Source organism: Crinia signifera, chromosome 4 (assembly GCF_055691185.1).
Source record: "Crinia signifera chromosome 4, ASM5569118v1, whole genome shotgun sequence".
Classification (NCBI taxonomy): domain Eukaryota; kingdom Metazoa; phylum Chordata; class Amphibia; order Anura; family Myobatrachidae; genus Crinia; species Crinia signifera.
This window is the reverse complement of record NC_139220.1, coordinates 11,489,562-11,511,161: the sequence shown is the minus strand read 5'-3', so window position 1 is coordinate 11,511,161 and position 21,600 is coordinate 11,489,562. Positions and strand designations below refer to the sequence as shown.

Genomic DNA, 21,600 nt, shown 5'->3' with positions numbered 1-21,600 from the left:
GCAAGTACACACACTATGCACTACAGCAAGTACACACACTATGCTCTACAGCAAGTACACACACTATGCACTACAGCAAGTACACACACTATGCACTACAGTAAGTACACACACTATGCACTACAGTAAGTACACACACTATGCACTACAGTAAGTACACACACTATGCACTACAGCAAGTACACACACTATGCACTAGAGCAAGTACACACACTATGCACTACAGTAAATACACACTATGCACACACACTATGCACTACAGTAAGTACACACACTATGCACTACAGCAAGTACACACACTATGCACTACAGCAAGTACACACACTATGCACTAGAGCAAGTACACACACTATGCACTACAGTAAATACACACTATGCACACACACTATGCACTACAGTAAGTACACACACTATGCACTACAGCAAGTACACACACTATGCACTACAGCAAGTACACACACTATGCACTAGAGCAAGTACACACACTATGCACTACAGTAAATACACACTATGCACTACAGTAAGTACACACACTATACACTACAGTAAGTACACATTATGCACACACACTATGCACTACAGTAAGTACACACTATGCATTACAGTAAGTACACACTATGCACTACAGTAAGTACACACACTATGCACTACAGTAAGTACACACTATGCACACACACTATGCACTACAGTAAGTACACACACTATGCACTACAGCAAGTACACACACTATGCACTACAGCAAGTACACACACTATGCACTAGAGCAAGTACACACACTATGCACTACAGTAAATACACACTATGCACACACACTATGCACTACAGTAAGTACACACACTATACACTACAGTAAGTACACATTATGCACACACACTATGCACTACAGTAAGTACACACTATGCATTACAGTAAGTACACACTATGCACTACAGTAAGTACACACTATGCATTACAGTAAGTACACACTATGCACTACAGCAAGTATACACTATGCATTACAGTAAGTACACACACTATGCACTACAGTAAGTATACACTATGCACTACAGTAAGTACACACACTATGCACTACAGTAAGTATACACTATGCACTACAGTAAGTACACACACTATGCACTACAGCAAGTACACACACTATGCACTACAGCAAGTACACACACTATGCACTACAGTAAGTACACACACTATGCACTACAGTAAGTAAACACACTATGCACTACAGTAAGTACACACACTATGCACTACAGCAAGTACACACACTATGCACTAGAGCAAGTACACACACTATGCACTACAGTAAGTACACACTATGCACACACACTATGCACTACAGTAAGTACACACACTATGCACACACACTATGCACTACAGTAAGTACACACTATGCATTACAGTAAGTACACACTATGCACTACAGTAAGTACACACTATGCATTACAGTAAGTACACACTATGCATTACTCTAAGTACACACCACTGTAAGTACACACTGCTGCGAGTTGCGGGCAGAGCTGAGGCCTCCGGAGCACTTGGTCTCCCCCCCGCTCCCCGCAGCAGGTGGCGGCACCGGGACTCCCGGGCCGGGGAACCAGCACTTACCCCAGGGTGCTGATGAAGCCATTGACCGATCCCTCCGCGTACAGAGACACGATGTCCCCGATGTACAGGAAGCTGGACATCTTATCCGACATGCTGCCCGGCGGCGCCACCTACACCCGGGGCATCCTCCCGCCAGCGCCCGGCGCTGAGTGTGCTCCGTACAGCGGGGTGTCCCGGGGTCACTGTGCCCGCAGCTCCCGCTCCCTGCCCGGCGTCACTCGCGGAACTTCCCCGGTCCCAGCACTCAGGACTTCCAGCGGACAGCGGCCAATAGGAGGAGCGGCTGGAGGAAGGGGGTGTGGTTAAGAGGGGGCGGGGTAGCGCTCCAGCCTGCCTTCATTCACACTGCTGCCCGCAGTCCTACTCCCAACGTGTACCTGTATGCTGAGAGCAGTAGTACTCCCAATGTACCTGTATACTGAGAGCAGTAGTACTCCCAATGTGTACCTGTATGCTGAGAGCAGTAGTACTCCCAATGTACCTGTATACTGAGAGTAGTATTACTCCCAATGTACCTGTATACTGAGAGCAGTACTACTCCCAACGTGTACCTGTATGCTGAGAGCAGTAGTACTCCCAATGTACCTGTATACTGAGAGCAGTACTACTCCCAATGTACCTGTATGCTGAGAGCAGTAGGACTCCCAATGTGTACCTGTATGCTGAGAGCAGTAGTACTCCCAATGTGTACCTGTATGCTGAGAGCAGTACTACTCCTAACGTGTACCTGTATGCTGAGAGCAGTACTCCCAACGTGTACCTTTATGCTGAAAATAGTAGTACGCCCGACCTGTACCTGTATGCTGAGAGTAGTAGTACTCCCAACGTGAACCTGTATGCTGAGAGTAGTAGTACGCCCGATCTGTACCTGTATGCTGAGAGCAGTAGTTCTCCCGACCTGTATGCTGAGAGCAGTAGTACTCCCGACCTGTGCCTATGAGAGCAGTACTACTCCCAACCTGTACCTGTATGATGAGAGCAGTAGTACTCCCGACCTGTATGCTGAGAGCAGTAGTACTCCCGACCTGTGCCTGTATACTGATAGTAGTACTACTCCCAACTTGTACCTGTATGCTGAGAGCAGTAGTGCTCCCAGCATGAACCTGTATGATGAGAGCAGTAGTGCTCCCAGTATGAACCTGTATGATGAGAGCAGTAGTGCTCCCAGCATGAACCTGTATGATGAGAGCAGTAGTGCTCCCAGCATGAACCTGTATGATGAGAGCAGTAGTGCTCCCAGCATGAACCTGTATGCTGAGAGCAGTAGTGCTCCCAGCATGAACCTGTATGATGAGAGCAGTAGTGCTCCCAGCATGAACCTGTATGATGAGAGCAGTAGTGCTCCCAGCATGAACCTGTATGATGAGAGCAGTAGTGCTCCCAGCATGAACCTGTATGCTGAGAGCAGTAGTGCTCCCAGCATGAACCTGTATGATGAGAGCAGTAGTGCTCCCAGCATGAACCTGTATGATGCACAATGACTGGGGTTCCTGACAGGCAGACTATGGACCTGGAGACATGATCACCCCGAACCAGCTGGGCCTCTTTAATTATCTCTGCGGGCCACAGTCAGGTCCTCAGACAGAGAACACATAAGACGAGTCGGTCACATTACATAGTAACCAGGGTTAATGTACCTCAGCAAAGGCCATAATATGTCTGGTATATGGACTAGCTAACCTCAGAGAGGAGCAACCTACTCCCCATCCATCCTCAGATCCCTCCTACATGGCAGCAAGTCCTGGGTCCTCTGAGGAGCTTCTCAGAGTTATTAGAGGATTTCCATCAGGGCCAGTAAGTTATACTGACTTCTATCTGTGACAAATGTATGACTTATCCTGGCCAATAACCGGGGTGGATTACAGCCCAATTTGAGATCAATTATCCAATTCTTACTCAAAATCCCGATAGTACTGTACAAATTAATAACTTAATATGTTGTAGAGTCCTTCACCACCACCCCTCACCCTCACCCCCCACAGAGTCATGGGTAGACATGTATAGAACAGATCTGTAGGATGTCTACCAATGGCTAACATGTACAATTAAGTGGACTACTGTGAAACAGCGCACCCTGGTGGCTAATTTGGCATGTAGAATGGTGGTCACCAATAGTGGCTTGAACAGACAAGAATTGAGAAATATCACTGGCGCAGTGGGAGTATAACTTATTGGACCAAGCAGTTATTGGGACCCTCACATTCCATTATATACCCTTACCTCACCAATAGAGTCTCACATGCCATCATATACCCTTACCTCGCCAATAAAGACTCACATGCCATCCTATACCCTTACCTCACCAATATAGCACCACATGCCATCCTATAGCCTTACCTCACCAATATAGCACCACATGCCATCCTATACCCTTACCTCGCCAATATAGCCTCACATTCCATCCTATACCCTTACCTCACCAATAGAGTCTCACATGCCATCATTTACCCTTACCTCGCCAATAGAGACTCACATGCCATCCTATACCCTTACCTCACCAATAGAGACTCACATGCCATCCTATACCCTTACCTCACCAATATAGCCACATGCCATCCTATACCCTTACCTCACCAATATAGCCTCACATGCCATCCTATACCCTTACCTCACCAATATAGTCTCACATGCCATCCTATACCCTTACCTCACCAATATAGCCTCACATGCCATCCTATACCCTTACCTCACCAATATAGCCTCACATGCCATCCTATACCCTTACCACACCAATAGAGTCTCACATGCCATCATATACCCCTACCTCGCCAATAGAGACTCACATGCCATCCTATACCCTTACCTCACCAATAGAGTCTCACATGCCATCCTATACCCTTACCTCGCCAATAGACTCACATGCCATCCTATACCCTTACCTCACCAATATAGCCTCAAATGCCATCCTATAGCCTTAACTCGCCAATATAGTCTCACATGCCATTCTATACCCTTACCACACCAATAGAGCCTCACATGCCATCCTATAGCCTTACCTCGCCAATATAGTCTCACATGCCATCCTATACCCTTACCTCACCAATCTAGCACCACATGCCATCCTATAGCCTTACCTCACCAATATAGCCTCATATGCCATCCTATACCCTTACCTCACCAATATAGCCTCACATGCCATCATATACCCTTACCTCACCAATATAGCCTCACATGCCATCCTATACCCTTACCTCACCAATATAGCCTCACATGCCATCCTATACCCTTACCTCACCAATATAGCCTCACATGCCATCCTATACCCTTACCTCACCAATAGAGCCTCACATGCCATCCTATAGCCTTACCTCGCCAATATAGTCTCACATGCCATCCTATACCCTTACCTCACCAATCTAGCACCACATGCCATCCTATAGCCTTACCTCACCAATATAGCCTTGCATGCCATCCTATACCCTTACCTCACCAATATAGCCTCACATGCCATCCTATACCCTTACCTCACCAATATAGCACCACATGCCATCCTATACCCTTACCTCACCAATATAGCCTCACATGCCATCCTATACCCTTACCTCACCAATATAGCCACATGCCATCCTATACCCTTACCTCACCAATATAGCCTCACATGCCATCCTATACCCTTACCTCACCAATATAGCCTCACATGCGATCCTATACCCTTACCTCGCCAATATAGCCTTATATGCCATCCTATACCCTTACCTCACCAATATAGCCTTGCATGCCATCCTATACGCTTACCTCGCCAATATAGCCTCATATGCCATCCTATACCCTTACCTCACCAATATAGCCTTATATGCCATCCTATACCCTTACCTCACCAATATAGCACCACATGCCATCCTATACCCTTACCACACCAATAGTCTCACATGCCATCATATACCCTTACCTCGCCAATATAGCCTCATATGCCATCCTATACCGTTACATCGCCAATATAGCCTCACATGCCATCCTATACCCGAACAGCACCAAAATAACCTCACACGTCATCATATACCGTTACCTCACCAATATAGCCTCACATGCCATCCTATACCCTTACCTCACCAATATAGCCTCACATGCCATCATATACCCTTACCTCACCAATATAGCCTCACATGCCATCCTATACCCTTACCTCGCCAATATAGCCTCACATGCCATCCTATACCCTTACTTCACCAATAGTCTCACATGCCATCATATACCCTTACCTCGCCAATATAGCCTCACATGCCATCCTATACCCTTACCTCACCAATATAGCCTTGCATGCCATCATATACCCTTACCTCACTAATATAGCCTCACGTGCCTTCCTATACCCTTACCTCACCAATATAGCCTCACGTGCCATCCTATACCCTTACCTTGCCAATATAGCCACGTGCCATCCTATACCCTTACCTCACCAATATAGCCTCACATGCCATCCTATACCCTTACCTCACCAATATAGCCTCACATGCCATCCTATACCCGAACAGCACCAAAATAACCTCACACGTCATCATATACCGTTACCTCACCAATATAGCCTCACATGCCATCCTATACCCTTACCTCACCAATATAGCCTCACATGCCATCATATACCCTTACCTCACCAATATAGCCTCACATGCCATCCTATACCCTTACCTCGCCAATATAGCCTCACATGCCATCATATACCCTAACTTCACCAATAGTCTCACATGCCATCATATACCCTTACCTCGCCAATATAGCCACGTGCCATCCTATACCCTTACCTCACCAATATAGCCTCACATGCCATCCTATACCCTTACCTCACCAATATAGCCTCACATGCCATCCTATACCCTTACCTCACCAATATAGCCTCACGTGCCATCCTATACCCTTACCTCACCAATATAGCCTCACGTGCCATCCTATACCCTTACCTCGCCAATATAGCCACGTGCCATCCTATACCCTTACCTCACCAATATAGCCTCACATGCCATCCTATACCCTTACCTCACCAATATAGCCTCACATGCCATCCTATAGCCATACCTCACCAATATAGCCTCACATGCCATCTTATACCCTTACCTCACCAATATAGCCTCACATGCCATCCTATACCCGTACATCGCCAATAGAGCCTCACATGCCATCCTATACCCTTACATCGCCAATATAGCCTCACATGCCATCCTATACCCTTACCTTACCAATAGTCTCACATGCCATCCTATACCCTTACCTCACCAAAATAGTCTCACATGCCATCCTATACTCTTACCTCACCAATATAGCCTCACATGCCATCCTATACCCTTACCTCACCAAAATAGTCTCACATGCCATCCTATACCCTTACCTCTCCAATAAAGCCTCACATGCCATCCTATACCCGTACATCGCCAATAGAGCCTCACATGCCATCCTATACCCTTACCTCACTAATATAGCCTCACGTGCCATCCTATACCCTTACCTCGCCAATATAGCCTCACATGCCATCCTATACCCTTACCTCGCCAATATAGCCTCACATGCCATCCTATACCCTTACCTCACCAATATAGCCTCACATGCCATCCTATACCCTTACCTCGCCAATATAGCCTCACATGCCATCCTATACCCTTACATCGCCAATATAGCCTCACATGCCATCCTATACCCTTACCTCACCAAAATAGTCTCACATGCCATCCTTTACTCTTACCTCACCAATATAGCCTCACATGCCATCCTATACCCTTACCTCGCCAATATAGCCTCACATGCCATCCTATACCCTTACATCGCCAATATAGCCTCACATGCCATCCTATACCCTTACCTCACCAAAATAGTCTCACATGCCATCCTATACTCTTACCTCACCAATAGAGCCTCACATGCCATCCTATACCCTTACCTCACCAATAGAGCCTCACATGCCATCCTATACCCTTACATCGCCAATATAGCCTCGCATGCCATCATATACCCTTACCTCACCAATATAGCCTCGCATGCCATCAAGCACTCAGTACTGCACCATAAAGCTTTTAAATATTTGTAATGGTGTTGCTTATAGCAACCAATTGAAATCTGTTTAAAATGTTCTTCTGCGTATGGTGACCGACCGCTAGAATATATGGAATCTTAGCATTACCCATTCCACCTGTCACTGATACCATATAGCAGGGAACTTTCAGCCCCCAGCTATTGTTGAACTGCGCATCCCAGCATGCCCTGCTTTGCTATTTGGCCATATTAAAACTGTTGCAGGGCATGCTGGGAAGTGTAGTTCAACAACAGCTGGAGGGTCGAAGGTTCCCCATCCCTGCCATATATGGAAGAGCTGGTTACACGGAAAGTAATTAAGCAGCATCCAGGACTCGGGATAAGTTCCTGTACGCGCCGCGCAGTCACCTGACACAACCGCAGCAGACACTTGCAGTAACTCATGTAGGTGGCTTATTTCCAGTGATTGCCATTGTACAGAATTACAGCTCGTCTTCTTTAATGAGCTGCGGGGATGAATAATGTGTCTTAATCATGAACATCAAGTAACGGCTGCCTTCCCTGCGCAAATATTGTCCTGACACATGAAATATCCTCAGGCCAATGTAGATATAGACTGTTCTAATGTACTGTGGCCTGGGTGCATATATACTGTATCTTAGGGGCCACCTGCCAAGTTGAGCTGTCAATCACCACAAACTTGTGGTACGGGTGTACGTGTGGTCGGCGGATCGCCCATACACACATCGCGAAGCATCGATTCATCCTTAGATATTTAGGCCAGTGGCTGTGTTGGACTGCTGAAGCGATAAGTCTATCATCAACGTTGTTCTGGCTTCTTGCCGGTGCACACTGACTGACGGACCAGCGATATCAGTAATCGAACAGCTGATTTATCAGCCAGTGTATACCCACTATTAGTGCGCCTTCACGGACAACAGTAGGAGCGTCTGGTTTGGTTGCTAGTTAGAGTCATTTTGCTAGATCCAGCATATACACAATATAAAGGTTTGTGGTGAATAATTAGTAAATCATTGAAGATATGATATTTCTTTGCTTGTTGTCTATATAAAACGGGAGTGCAGAGATCCTGACATATACAGGAGAACACGTCTTCCATTGGCTGATAGATCTAGAATTACGGTACCATACTGTCCTATTAAACCGGGACACTAATGCATTAGACAAGTTCTGCGGATGTACAAAGGTGGGACCGCAGCGAAACACTTGTGGCGCCTTATAAATAAAATTATAATAATAATAACATGTACAATTAAGTGGACTACTGTGAAACAGCGCACCCTGGTGGCTAATTTGGCATGTAGAATGGTGGTCACCAATAGTGGCTTTAACAGACAAGAATTGAGAAATATCACTGGCGCAGTGGGAGTATAACTTATTGGACCTAACAGTTATTGGGACCCTCACATTCCATCATATACCCTTACCTCACCAATAGAGCCTCACATGCCATCATATACCCTTACCTCGCCAATAGAGCCTCACATGCCATCCTATACCCTTACCTCACCAATAGAGCCTCACATGCCATCATATACCCTTACCTCACCAATAGAGCCTCACATGCCATCCTATACCCTTACCTCACCAATAGAGTCTCACATGCCATCCTATACCCTTACCTCACCAATATAGCCTCATATGCCATCCTATACCCTTACCTCACCAATATAGCCTCACATGCCATCCTATACCCTTACCTCACCAATATAGCCTCACATGCCATCATATACCCTTACCTCACCAATATAGCCTCATATGCCATCCTATACCATTACCTAGCCAATATAGCCTCACATGCCATCCTATACCCTTACCTCACCAATATAGCCTCACATGCCATCATATACACTTACCTCGCCAATATAGTCTCACATGCCATCATATACCCTTACCTCACCAATAGAGCCTTGCATGCCATCCTATACCCTTACCTCACCAATATAGCCTCATATGCCATCCTATACCCTTACCTCACCAATATAGCCTCACATGCCATCCTATACCCTTACCTCACCAATAGAGCCTCGCATGCCATCATATACCCTTACCTCACCAATATAGCCTCACATGCCATCCTATACCCTTACCTCACCAATATAGCCTCACATGCCATCCTATACCCTTACCTCACCAATATAGCCTCACATGCCATCATATACCCTTACCTCACAAATATAGCCTCACATGCCATCCTATACCCTTACCTCACCAATATAGCCTCACATGCCATCCTATACCCTTACCTCACCAATAGAGCCTTGCATGCCATCCTATACCCTTACCTCACCAATATAGCCTCGCATGCCATCAAGCACTCAGTACGGCACCATAAAGCTTTTAAATATTTGTAATGGTGTTGCTCATAGCAACTAATTGAAATCTGTTTAAAATGTTCTTCTGCGTATGGTGACCGACCGCTAGAATATATGGAATCTTAGCATTACCCATTCCGCCTATCACGGATACCATATAGCAGGGAACCTTCAGCCCCCCAGCTATTGTTGAACTGCGCATCCCAGCATGCTCTGCTTTGCTATTTGGCTTATTAAAACTGTTGCAGGGCATGCTGGGATGTGTAGTTCAACAACAGCTGGAGGGTCGAAGGTTCCCCATCCCTGCCATATAGGGAAGAGCTGGTTACACGGAAAGTAATTAAGCAGCATCCAGGACTCGGGATAAGTTCCTGTACGCGCCGCGCGGTCACCTGACACAACCGCAGCAGACACTTGCAGTAACTCATGTAGGTGGCTTATTTCCAGTGATTGCCATTGTACAAAATTACAGCTCGTCTTCTTTAATGAGCTGCGGGGATGAATAATGTGTCTTAATCATGAACATCAAGTAACGGCTGCCTTCCCTGCGCAAATATTGTCCTGACACATGAAATATCCTCAGGCCAATGTAGATATAGACTGTTCTAATGTACTGTGGCCTGGGTGCATATATACTGTATCTTAGGGGCCACCTGCCAAGTTGAGCTGTCAATCACCACAAACTTGTGGTACGGGTGTACGTGTGGTCGGCGGATCGCCCATACACACATCGCGAAGCATCGATTCATCCTTAGATATTTAGGCCAGTGGCTGTGTTGGACTGCTGAAGCGATAAGTCTATCATCAACGTTGTTCTGGCTTCTTGCCGGTGCACACTGACTGACGGACCAGCGATATCAGTAATCGAACAGCTGATTTATCAGCCAGTGTATACCCACTATTAGTGCGCCTTCACGGACAACAGTAGGAGCGTCTGGTTTGGTTGCTAGTTAGAGTCATTTTGCTAGATCCAGTATATACACAATATAAAGGTTTGTGGTGAATAATTAGTAAATCATTGAAGATATGATATTTCTTTGCTTGTTGTCTATATAAAACGGGAGCGCAGAGATCCTGACATATACAGGAGAACACGTCTTCCATTGGCTGATGCCGCAAATAGCAAGTACCTCCCCGGATGTACAAAGGCGGGACCGCAGCAGGGATCCACCAATATTGGCCCCTGTAGTTACCACCATTTGAAAATGGCTACTCTCTCCCCCCCCCCACCAGGAGGCGGCAGCGCGGATCGCAGAGATAGATTCCTGCATACCACAAATGGGATCGCATATATACCTGGCAGGTAGGACACCACCCATATCGCATTGTATATGGAATCCCTAATAAATGGGCCCCTTCGTATAGCAGTCTTGCAGCTGGTTGACCCGATTTCCTACTTTGGTCTTTAACACAACAAAGCACCTTGTGCGACGGACTCACAACGTCCATTATTTAGCATCCGCTAGAACAGAGGTTCCCACATCCTCAAGGCACAGGTTCTAGGGCTATCCCTGTGCTTAAGCGCAGATACCCTAAAAACCTGGACGGCCTCATGTACCGCGTTGGGGAAACATTGCTGTAAGGTAGAACAGCAGAGACCCTATAAGGGCAGGCGCAACGCGTCGCACTCCACAAATAACAGGAAGATTATAAACATTTTCTTTTGAAAGGGGAAAAAAAAAATCCTTTATTAAATCGGTCTTAAAAAGGGAAAGTTCGCCAGAAGGTAATATAAAGAAACCAATGTGATTTCTTTTCCCCCGGCTTATTAAAAATAAGAATATTCCAGAAGCCTCTTTATATATAGTTAATATAAAATGCTATAAAGAGGTCAAAAGAGTAAAAAAATCAGTTCATCAAGTCTGTACAGATGGCGGAAGTGACGGAGATCGGGATCAATCACTGTCTGCCGGCTTTACCGTTCTCTAAGACGTCCGACCTACAGGAGACCGAGAGAGAAGAGGAGGACAGAAGTAAGAGGGGTCACAACGCCACAAATCCGATTAGCTTTATTATTCAGGAGTTGGGGATTTATTTTATTTATGCCACTCCCCTATGAAGGTGGGAGGAGTATAGACACTGTTTATGCTTCATATGGGAGTGGCATTTCAAACAACTGTTTTTTTCAATAGGTTCCGCCCATATGAAGGTAGTCAGGGCATAAACAACACTTTTTAAATATACCCCTCCTATATGAAGGTGGGAGGGGCATAGACTACACGGTATGTTTAAGATGTGAGTCCCACCAGATTTTTGAAATCCCGAATTTAAGGAGAATGTATTAAGCAGATAATAGGTCTGATGAGTCTACAGGGTGCTGGACGTTGGGTCCATATCCCTGGTCGTCACACTCACCCGTTCTCCTCTTTCAGGTGCTGGTACAATTCGGCCTTGTTATTGATGGAGTTCAGGCGCCCAACAAATTCTTGGTGTTTCCTGGAATTCGCCGTGTTGATTTTGGTGCTCCAAAGTGACAGCAGGGACATGGGACCTGTGTGAGGACATCGGATGTTAGTCAGGAGAGCAGGACACGACACTAACGAAGTGAAAAGGTCAGACAGAGGTGCCCTCTGCTGGACGCTCACTGACATTGCACGCACACACCTAGCAGTCACGTTGGCCATACAGCGCAATGCTTGGGCTGGTACTAACCTTTAGCCTTCTCTACCGGCGTCACATCCTCCACGGCTATGTGAGGTTTCTTATTGGGGGGCTCTGGAGAATCCGGAGAGTCCTTTATAACCTCCACCTCGGTAAGATCCTCCTTTTCCCGGTCTACCGAAGATTTCATCCTGCAGTGAATAAATAGCTGATTTTAGAATGTTTGAGGAATTGCCTCCATACCTTCCAAAAGCCCTGACGTACCGAGCAGTATTCAATGCTGCCGTCAAGGGGGTTTCTGCGGCGAGGGTGGATTGTTTTTGATGAGGATCGCAGAAAACAACCCATCCTTGCCGTCTAACCCCTTAGCAGGCCGCTTGCACTATTCTACAATCCAGGGGAGCCCGCTGCATTTAGTTGGCGACCCTCGCAGTTTTGACAGCCGCACTCGCAGGTTCCACCTCGCTGGGAAAACCCAGCGAGGTGAAAACTGCGAGTGCAGGGGGTCAGTGTAATACTGACCCGCGAGCTGTAATGGCGAGCAATAAGCACTGCCATGGGGCATTGAATGTACCCCACTGAGTCAAGCAAAGGTACCCCCAGGGTGACGGATCATTCCAATGATTATGTTCCCACAAGGGTGACGAGCTTCCTCTTATTATATACACTCAAGCAGGGGTGCTCCACATTGTGCAACTACACTTCCCAGCGTGCTCTGCCACGGTTTTGCTATTAGAGAAAGCTAAAATTGTGGCAGGGCATGCTGGGATGTGTAGTTCCACAACACAAGGTAGGTTGAGCATCCCTGTTATACAAGCTATTTGTTTAAGGCAACAATTAAGATTTTAACACAAAGTCTAACTGGCAGGTTCACACCGTTCTTGGGCAAGCCAAGAACCGCAAATACACCCGTGGCCATTTGTGACTCCGAATTTAAATAAAAGGTCCTCGCGGGACTCCTGGTAGCGCATTATGCAGCCATTAGATGGAAGACTTTGTGTCAGATCCTAGATTAGAGCACATTGAGGAGCGAAGGCAGATGTCTCACCTCTCGGACTCTGTCCACTTCTTGTCGTGCTCATAGTCCTTCGCAGCTTTGTCCGACTTGTCCTCCTTGTCCTCTCTCTTCCGGCCTCGCTTCTTGCGCTCTTCCTCCTCGGGAGGCTTGCTGCGACATGCCATGAGACACTCCATCACTCGCTGGTGCTTGTCCGAGCTGTTGATGTGGGCTCGCACCAGGGTCTCAAGCTCGTTCCACATTATCCGGTACTGCTCGTCCCTGTCAAGGTCAGAGAGGAGGCCGGGGTCACAATACCCGGACCATGATCACACTCATACCAAACAAGCATCAGGATAACTACCTCTTCGGCCCTTTGCCCCGGGTGCCCGCTGTAGAAATGGGCAGCGGGTCATTCTTCCTCTCCATATCCACCAGATTGTAGATGGTCTTCTGACAGTTCAGCACATCGTCCTCTGTGAGAGTCTCCTTGACAATGACACTGGCGAGAGGCACCACCTGCGGGTGGGACGGAGGAAAAGAGGGTCACTATTGGTCCTGCTCGGCCAACGGCGGGGCGGTGTGTAATAACCACAGGGCATACGTACGGCCTGCATGTTGAAGATGGTGGTCTGCGAGATAATCATGGGCCAGTATCGGGTGTGCTTCTCCAGCTGGGACTTCGCTCTCTCCAGGGGAACATCCTCCGTGACGTCCATCTTGTAGTCGGTATCGAGGAAGGGCATCAGCCGGTTCTCTCTCATGAACTCCCCGAAGTCCTATCACACACGAAGGAGACAATAATTGTATACAGTGACACCATCGGAAATAACATAATTAACCTCTCATTTGCCAAATGGAACTAAAACTGCAGAACAGGATGACTTGTTTTATGTTCTAACATAGACCTGTACACTGCACATTTCACGGGTTGGGATCAGCATGATGGTCGACTGTCATTAGGTCAACATAGGAAAAGGTCGACATGGTTCTAGGTCGAAAGGTCATTAGTTCGACATGGGGTTTTTCACTGTTTTTTTGACCTGAATGTCAACACAGTTGACGTGGACACAGTTGAAAGTGCACCGCATTCCCTCGCAATGCATCGGGCACGGTGCCGAGCGTTTTATTCTCCCACCACGCCCTAATGGATGGTAGGGAATGAACTACAGAATGTCTGCACATGTCGGCTTAAAAAACAGTGAAAAACCCCATGTCGACCTTTTGACTGTCGACCTAGACACTGTTGAACTAATGACCTGTCGAACTAGAACCATGTAGACCTAATGACTGTCGACCATCATGCTGTAGACCAAATTACCGCATCCCCATTTTACCAACCCTGTAACGAGCCTTCTAGGACCAAATAGCACTATCAGACCTCATTTTACACAGTGATCATCACCCCAGGTACATTGCCTGCACCCCCTTCCCTGTGCCATCCTACGGACTACAGAAGTGTCGGGTTCTAAGCCTCCTGTAATCAAATCATTACCTGAAAGGAGAATAAATCCTGGGATAAGACAGACTGATCCGGGACAGTTTATTTTGCTAGCTATGCAGCCTAGGGTCTTGTCCTTTATTCTGAAGGAAACTTATCAGGCAGCTGGTTTCATATCATAGGGCAGTACAGATGGTGTAATGGTTAGCATTACTGCCTCACAGCACTGAGGTCATGGGTTCTATCCCCACTATGTGTTATATATACGGGGTAGTACGGATGGTGCAATGGTTAGCATTACTGCCTCACAGCGCTGAGGTCATGGGTTCTATCCCCACCATGTGTTATATATACGGGGCAGTACGGACGGTGTAATGGTTACATTACTGCCTCACAGCGCTGAGGTCATGGGTTCTATCCCCACCATGTGTTATATATACGGGGCAGTACGGATGGTGTAATGGTTACATTACTGCCTCACAGCACTGAGGTCATGGGTTCTATCCCCACCATGTGTTATATATACGGGGCAGTACGGATGGTGTAATGGTTAGCATTACTGCCTCACAGCACTGAGGTCATGGGTTCCATTACCACCATGTGTTATATATACACGGGGCAGTACGGATGGTGTAATGGTTACATTACTGCCTCACCGCACTGAGGTCATGGGTTCTATCCCCACCATGTGTTATATATACGGGGCAGTACGGATGGTGTAATGGTTACATTACTGCCTCACAGCACTGAGGTCATGGGTTCTATCCCCACTATGTGTTATATATACGGGGCAGTACGGATGGTGTAATGGTTAGCATTACTGCCTCACATCACTGAGGTCATGGGTTCTATCCCCACCATGTGTTATATATACGGGGCAGTACGGATGGTGTAATGGTTACATTACTGCTTTACAGCGCTGAGGTCATGGGTTCTATCCCCAGCATGTGTTATATATACGGGGCAGTATAATGGTTAGCATTACTGCTTTACAGCGCTGAGGTCATGGGTTCTATCCCCACCATGTGTTATATATATACGGGGCAGTACGGATGGTGTAATGGTTACATTACTGCCTCACAGCGCTGAGGTCATGGGTTCTATTCCCATCATGTGTTATATATACTGGGCAGTACGGATGGTGTAATGGTTATAGCATTACTGCCTCACAGCACTGAGGTCATGGGTTCTATCCCCACCATGTGTTATATATACGGGGCAGTACGGATGGTGTAATGGTTAGCATTACTGCCTCACAGCGCTGAGGTCATGGGTTCTATCCCCACCATGTGTTATATATACGGGGCAGTACGGACGGTGTAATGGTTAGCATTACTGCCTCACCGCACTGAGGTCATGGGTTCTATCCCCACCATGTGGGTTCTATCCCCACCATATATACGGGGCAGTACGGATGGTGTAATGGTTACATTACTGCCTCACAGCACTGAGGTCATGGGTTCTATCCCCACTATGTGTTATATATACGGGGCAGTATGGACGGTGTAATGGTTAGCATTACTGCCTCACATCACTGAGGTCATGGGTTCTATCCCCACCATGTGTTATATATACGGGGCAGTATGGATGGTGTAATGGTTACATTACTGCTTTACAGCGCTGAGGTCATGGGTTCTATCCCCAGCATGTGTTATATATACAGGGCAGTACGGACGGTGTAATGGTTAGCATTACTGCCTCACAGCGCTGAGGTTATGGGTTCTATCCCCACCATGTGTTATATATACGGGGCAGTACGGATGGTGTAATGGTTACATTACTGCCTCACAGCGCTGAGGTCATGGGTTCTATCCCACCATGTGTTATATATATATACGGGGCAGTACGGATGGTGTAATGTTTAGCATTACTGCCTCACAGCGCTGCATGGGTTTACTCCGGGTACTCCGGTTTCCTCCCACAATCCAAAAATATACTTGTAGGTTAATTGGCTCCCAACAAATTAACCCTAGAATGTCTGTGTGTGTGTGTACATGTGGTAGGGAATATAGATTGTAAGCTCCACTGGGGCAGGGACTGATGTGAATGTTCAAATATCCTCTGTAAAGCGCTGCGGAATCTGTGTGCGCTATATAAATAACTGTTAATAAATAAATAAATAAATAATATCAGATATATGTCATCAGTTATTCAACAGAACAAAAGTAAACTACAACTTCAGTCACTAGGTGGCAGTAGAGCCTAGGAGCGGTTCTAGAATATGAATGCAGAATTATGTGAAAGGGTTCAGTATGATGTCAGGATGTAGTATGCCGGCCCAACAGTCGGGATTCTGACGGTCAGTATACAGACATCGGAATCCTGACGGCCAGTACTCTATCGGGGGCAAGCGCAGGATCTATGGGGTTGTGGACAGGGTGAGAATAAACCCCTGTAATCCGGGATCCTGACTTTCAGGCATTTATCAGTAGGGATTCCGATGTAGGTATAGTGACTGCTGGACTCCCGACTGTCACCAAATTTGTCGATGTCTGGGATCCAGACGGTCAGTATGCTGATATCAGAATCCTGGTCGCCACTATGCCAACAGGGGGGGGGGGGGGGGGGTTTACAAAAAAAGACCCCCCCCACGATGAAGAATAGCCCCCTGTTGGTCGAGATTGCGACTGTCAGGCAGCGGAACAATAGGGATTTTGGCATCGGCATTGTGACCGCCAGGATCCCAACTGTCAGAAAATCAGCTGCTACCCGATTTTGACATGTTATGTATCGAAATACATATTTGAAAAAAAAAAACATTGAATGGAGGAGACTTCATTCACATGAAAATGTGGATTAAACAATATAAATATGAAACATTTCCATCACTCCTGATATCTGAAGTCACCGATATAAGATCCGCGGTGACTTCAAATATCCATAACTACAGTAACAGGATATAGGTGACCGAGGCGGTCACTCTTTATATACAGGGGTCTATACAAATATAAAGGGTGTTCATCATTGGGTCTTCCATTATTGGATTGAGCGCTTACCGTAATCCTGTAATCGGTCACCCTCCCTCCGCAGCCCTCACTTATTGACGGGGGGTCCTCCAATATGGAGCGGGAGCTGCTGAGCGCATGCAGGAAGATCTCCCCTCCGTGACTGCTCAGCATGTGGCTGATGACCTTCGATCCGGACTTCCGAGGCTGCTCCAGCAGCACCGAGCGACCTACGAGAGGACGGAACCAGGGACCCTAAGTGACTGACATCAGTACTACGGACAGGTCGGACAGCCGGCTCACACTCACGGAGAGTTCTCACCATTTAGAAGGAAGTTGGTGAGGCAGGAGGACGGGCGGCTGTTCACGTCTACGGGAGATATCCGGAAAGCCCCGATACAATAGTGCAATTCTATGGGGGTAACAAAATATATTCATTGTAAAATATCATTGTAATAAAAAGACTTGCAACTAACATTCATGGTTTTACAGCTTCTCTGCGAGATGACGATGAAGCGTGTCACAAACATTAATCACTGTTCTGTACAATGATGGTATGTTCTCAGCAATGGCTAATAATCACAGGCAATGTTACCACCCGGCAGGGGATCGTTATCTAGGAGGGGCTTTGTATGAATAGTCTCCAGATTTAATTGATGGAACATCTCTGGATAAAGGTTAACACCATTAAGTTGAATGTCAAAATGCCAAGACTGGGGTTAAATTTGTCTGCTGACATTATGCACCTAACCGGCAGTTGACACCGCCAGTGTTGACAATATGGTTGTCAAAATTTGATCGGCCGACATTATGGCATCTCTATAAGGACTGTCAACACTGAGATTGCTTACAGAGCATATCGAACAATCAGGGTCATTAATGGTGACCCCTAAAAAGTGCGCCCAGCCAATAGCAAGCCGAGAATAGGACTAGAATAAAGGACGCACGCTGCTTTCCTGCAGTTAGCTATACAGAATCACTTTCCATGCGCTCAGCAATGGAAGGGCTCTGAAGGTTCTTTTCTTGTAATACACTTAAGGCGAATTTAATAAACCTGCGTGCCACCACCCGCTGCTTCCGAACGCTATGCAGGAGGTGCCCCTCGCTTATTTCAGGCGGCCCGGGGAGATGACCGCAGAAGTGGGCAATTTCCTGGCAGCAATCGGCCTCTCTGACTGGACTGTTCCCCTCCTACAGCTGCGCAATCAGAGACGTGAAACCTTAACGGATGGGTTCAGCTCCTCCCACGCACATTCTATATAATGATAGGTAGAAGCCCATTGGCTGCTATGGGCAACACCCACACTTGTACATTTCTTCATTTCAATTATAATGCTAAGTGTGATAGGACTTTCCCAAAGCCCACAGTTTCTCTCTCTGCCATTGGACGCCCAAGGCAGCAAATGTAGCGGTCATGGAGTGCAAATCTCTACACCAATGGGCTTAGCACAACCTGAGTCTGGTCAGGAGCTATAGTAGAGATCACTCCCAGGCAACCCTGTCTGCAAACACGCCCCCACCCAGGCAGCCCCATCTGCAAACATGCCCCCACCTAGGCAGCACCGCCCCTACCCAGGCAGCCCCATATGCAGACACACCCCCGCCTAGGCAGCACCACCCCGCCCAGGCAGACCTATCTGCAGACACGCCCCCACCCAGACAACCCCATCTGCAGACACGTCCCCACCCAGGCATCCCTGCCTGCAGACACTCCCCAGGCAGCCACATCTGCAGACACGCCCCCACCCAGGCAACCCGACCTGCTGACACGCCCCCACCCAGACAACCCCGCCTGCAGACACGCCCCCGCCCAGGCAGCCCCACCTGCAGACACCATCCCATAGCTAAAACACTCTATACTCACCCACGCTGTTTGTCCTTGGCGTGCACCACTTCAGTGTAACCGTCTCTTTCAGTGAGGGCTCCTTGGTGTTAATGAAGTGCCCATCTCCTAATAGACAAGAGATACACAATGGGAATACACTGCTACCTGCACCAAATACCTAATTACTTTGTAATTTATCTTGTTGTGCTTGGAAACACATAGGGGGGGTGTTTAAAAACAGATGGTGACCTTGTAACTGAAAAGGGTATATTCAAACATTTTTACACTTTTATATCATTAAATTAGATTAAAAAAAAAAAAAAGGTTTAAAAAAAATTGCAATGCTTACACTCAATAACTCCATAGCACATCAAAAACTAACAGCGCCACCATCTGACAGATTATAGTCGCTACAACCCAGCTACGAATGGCGATATACCGACAAAAGTCCCAAGAGCTTACCACTTTTCATGAAGTCGAGGTGCGCCTCCTTGTGGTGGAGCAGCTCCACATCGTAGTTGGCGGAGGTGTTAGCGTGTTGTTCTTCCTTGATACGTGGGAACACAGAAAACAGAGACACGCTGAAACCAAAGACAAAGTCAGGCAGAAGACTGGGGACGTTCTGTGTGTGGTACAAGGAAATTCAGGCTAAAATATAAAGTTGCAACTAGGTAACGGAGCGTATTGCAACAATTACAGGTGTGGTTCCATGTGAAACTGTAACAGGTTCCCCATGTCACATGCACCAAGTCTCATATTTTTTTGTTGTAAAAAAGCCGTGTGTGGCACAAAAAAAAAAAAAAAAAGGCTAAAAAAAAAAGCCAGTCCAGATCATGGGGTTACATGTTTTCTGGATTTCTGCGCCAGTGAAATCATCTCTCCTCCATGGGGGACACTGAACCTCCGGGGAAAAGAAGAACATGCACTTTCACATTTACTTCCAAAGCTCCTCCCTCATGTACTCCCATTGGCTGCTCTGAACTTCAGTTCCTTTATATTGTATATGGAAGCGGGGTGCTTGGCTTATGGCTTCCGATACAGGCCAAAATAAGAATGGCTGCTAGCTTTTTAATTGCTTTACATTTATATTCCTTAGACCAGCATAGACACGATGTCTGGAGCAGGCCACAGAGGTACGGACATTGTGCCTCTTCCTAAATTTGGGGCTTACTGAGGCTAGGACTGGTCACAGCATGCAGTGCCTTCTCTCTTAAGACTTGGACTCCAATTCCTCACTGTGGAATTTCTACCATACTCTGGGGTGGCCACATTCAATCCTGAACTGAGTAATATAACTTCCGTGACCTCAGACCTAAAAGATCCTGAGCAAGGCAAGGATTCAGACAGCCTAAAGGAGGACTACAGAAGTTATGAAGAGGCTTGAGCAGATGGGTGTCCTGAATGAATGGTAGGCAGCCCATCCATGATATCCTGTGATGGGACAAGTCTGCTTCTCTTTACGTCACCAGTGGTTCCGTTCTACCAGATGCCTGGGGAGAGGGAAGTTGAAGATCTGCTGAGCTCCTTGCCCAGATGATTGGTCACGGTTGGTCTTCCTGGTGACTAAAAGTCTTTTGGTCCACAGTAGTAATTATTCTAAGCCCTGTACCATTTTTTTGTTCAACTCAAATATCTTCATTGTCCGGGAAGATGGTTTCTTTTGACCTACACCGATCCTGAACGTCCAATGTTGTGTTTGCAGATTCAAGGTGGAGTCCTTGAGGTCAGTATGATAGAAAGGAGTTTATGAACTCCATGATACCAACCGCTCAAAAAACCAACGACACCACCTTCCAAGTGGACAGTTCTGCTCTGGATTATGTTCAGAAGAGGGGTTTATTACGAAATTATAAAAACCTCTTCATGGTGCGCTGGTCCTATCTTTGCACAAAGTATCT

At 46.9% G+C, this 21,600-nt stretch overlaps 2 protein-coding genes across 6 annotated transcripts in view; both read right to left on the bottom strand.

The window, feature by feature from the left end:
- The window catches only part of ITPR2 (inositol 1,4,5-trisphosphate receptor type 2), a 198,330-nt gene extending 196,466 nt beyond the window's left edge, over positions 1-1,864 (bottom strand). For all 3 annotated transcript variants that reach the window (XM_083181094.1, XM_083181096.1, XM_083181095.1), the window contains exon 1: positions 1,600-1,864. In XM_083181094.1, the coding sequence (XP_083037220.1) occupies positions 1,600-1,691 (92 nt within the window). In that variant the 5' untranslated portion in view covers positions 1,692-1,864. The remainder of the gene's footprint in view (positions 1-1,599) is intronic.
- Positions 1,865-11,549: 9,685 nt separating this feature from the next.
- Positions 11,550-21,600, bottom strand: part of INTS13 (integrator complex subunit 13) — a 21,012-nt gene continuing 10,961 nt past the window's right edge. For all 3 annotated transcript variants that reach the window (XM_083181090.1, XM_083181089.1, XM_083181091.1), the window contains 10 exons: positions 20,165-20,249; positions 19,742-19,828; positions 18,200-18,289; positions 17,929-18,107; positions 14,100-14,270; positions 13,856-14,010; positions 13,543-13,773; positions 12,546-12,685; positions 12,249-12,384; positions 11,550-11,832 (listed from right to left, as the gene is read on the bottom strand). In XM_083181090.1, coding sequence (XP_083037216.1) covers positions 11,793-11,832; positions 12,249-12,384; positions 12,546-12,685; positions 13,543-13,773; positions 13,856-14,010; positions 14,100-14,270; positions 17,929-18,107; positions 18,200-18,289; positions 19,742-19,828; positions 20,165-20,249 — 1,314 coding nt within the window. In that variant the 3' untranslated portion in view covers positions 11,550-11,792. The remainder of the gene's footprint in view (positions 11,833-12,248; positions 12,385-12,545; positions 12,686-13,542; positions 13,774-13,855; positions 14,011-14,099; positions 14,271-17,928; positions 18,108-18,199; positions 18,290-19,741; positions 19,829-20,164; positions 20,250-21,600) is intronic.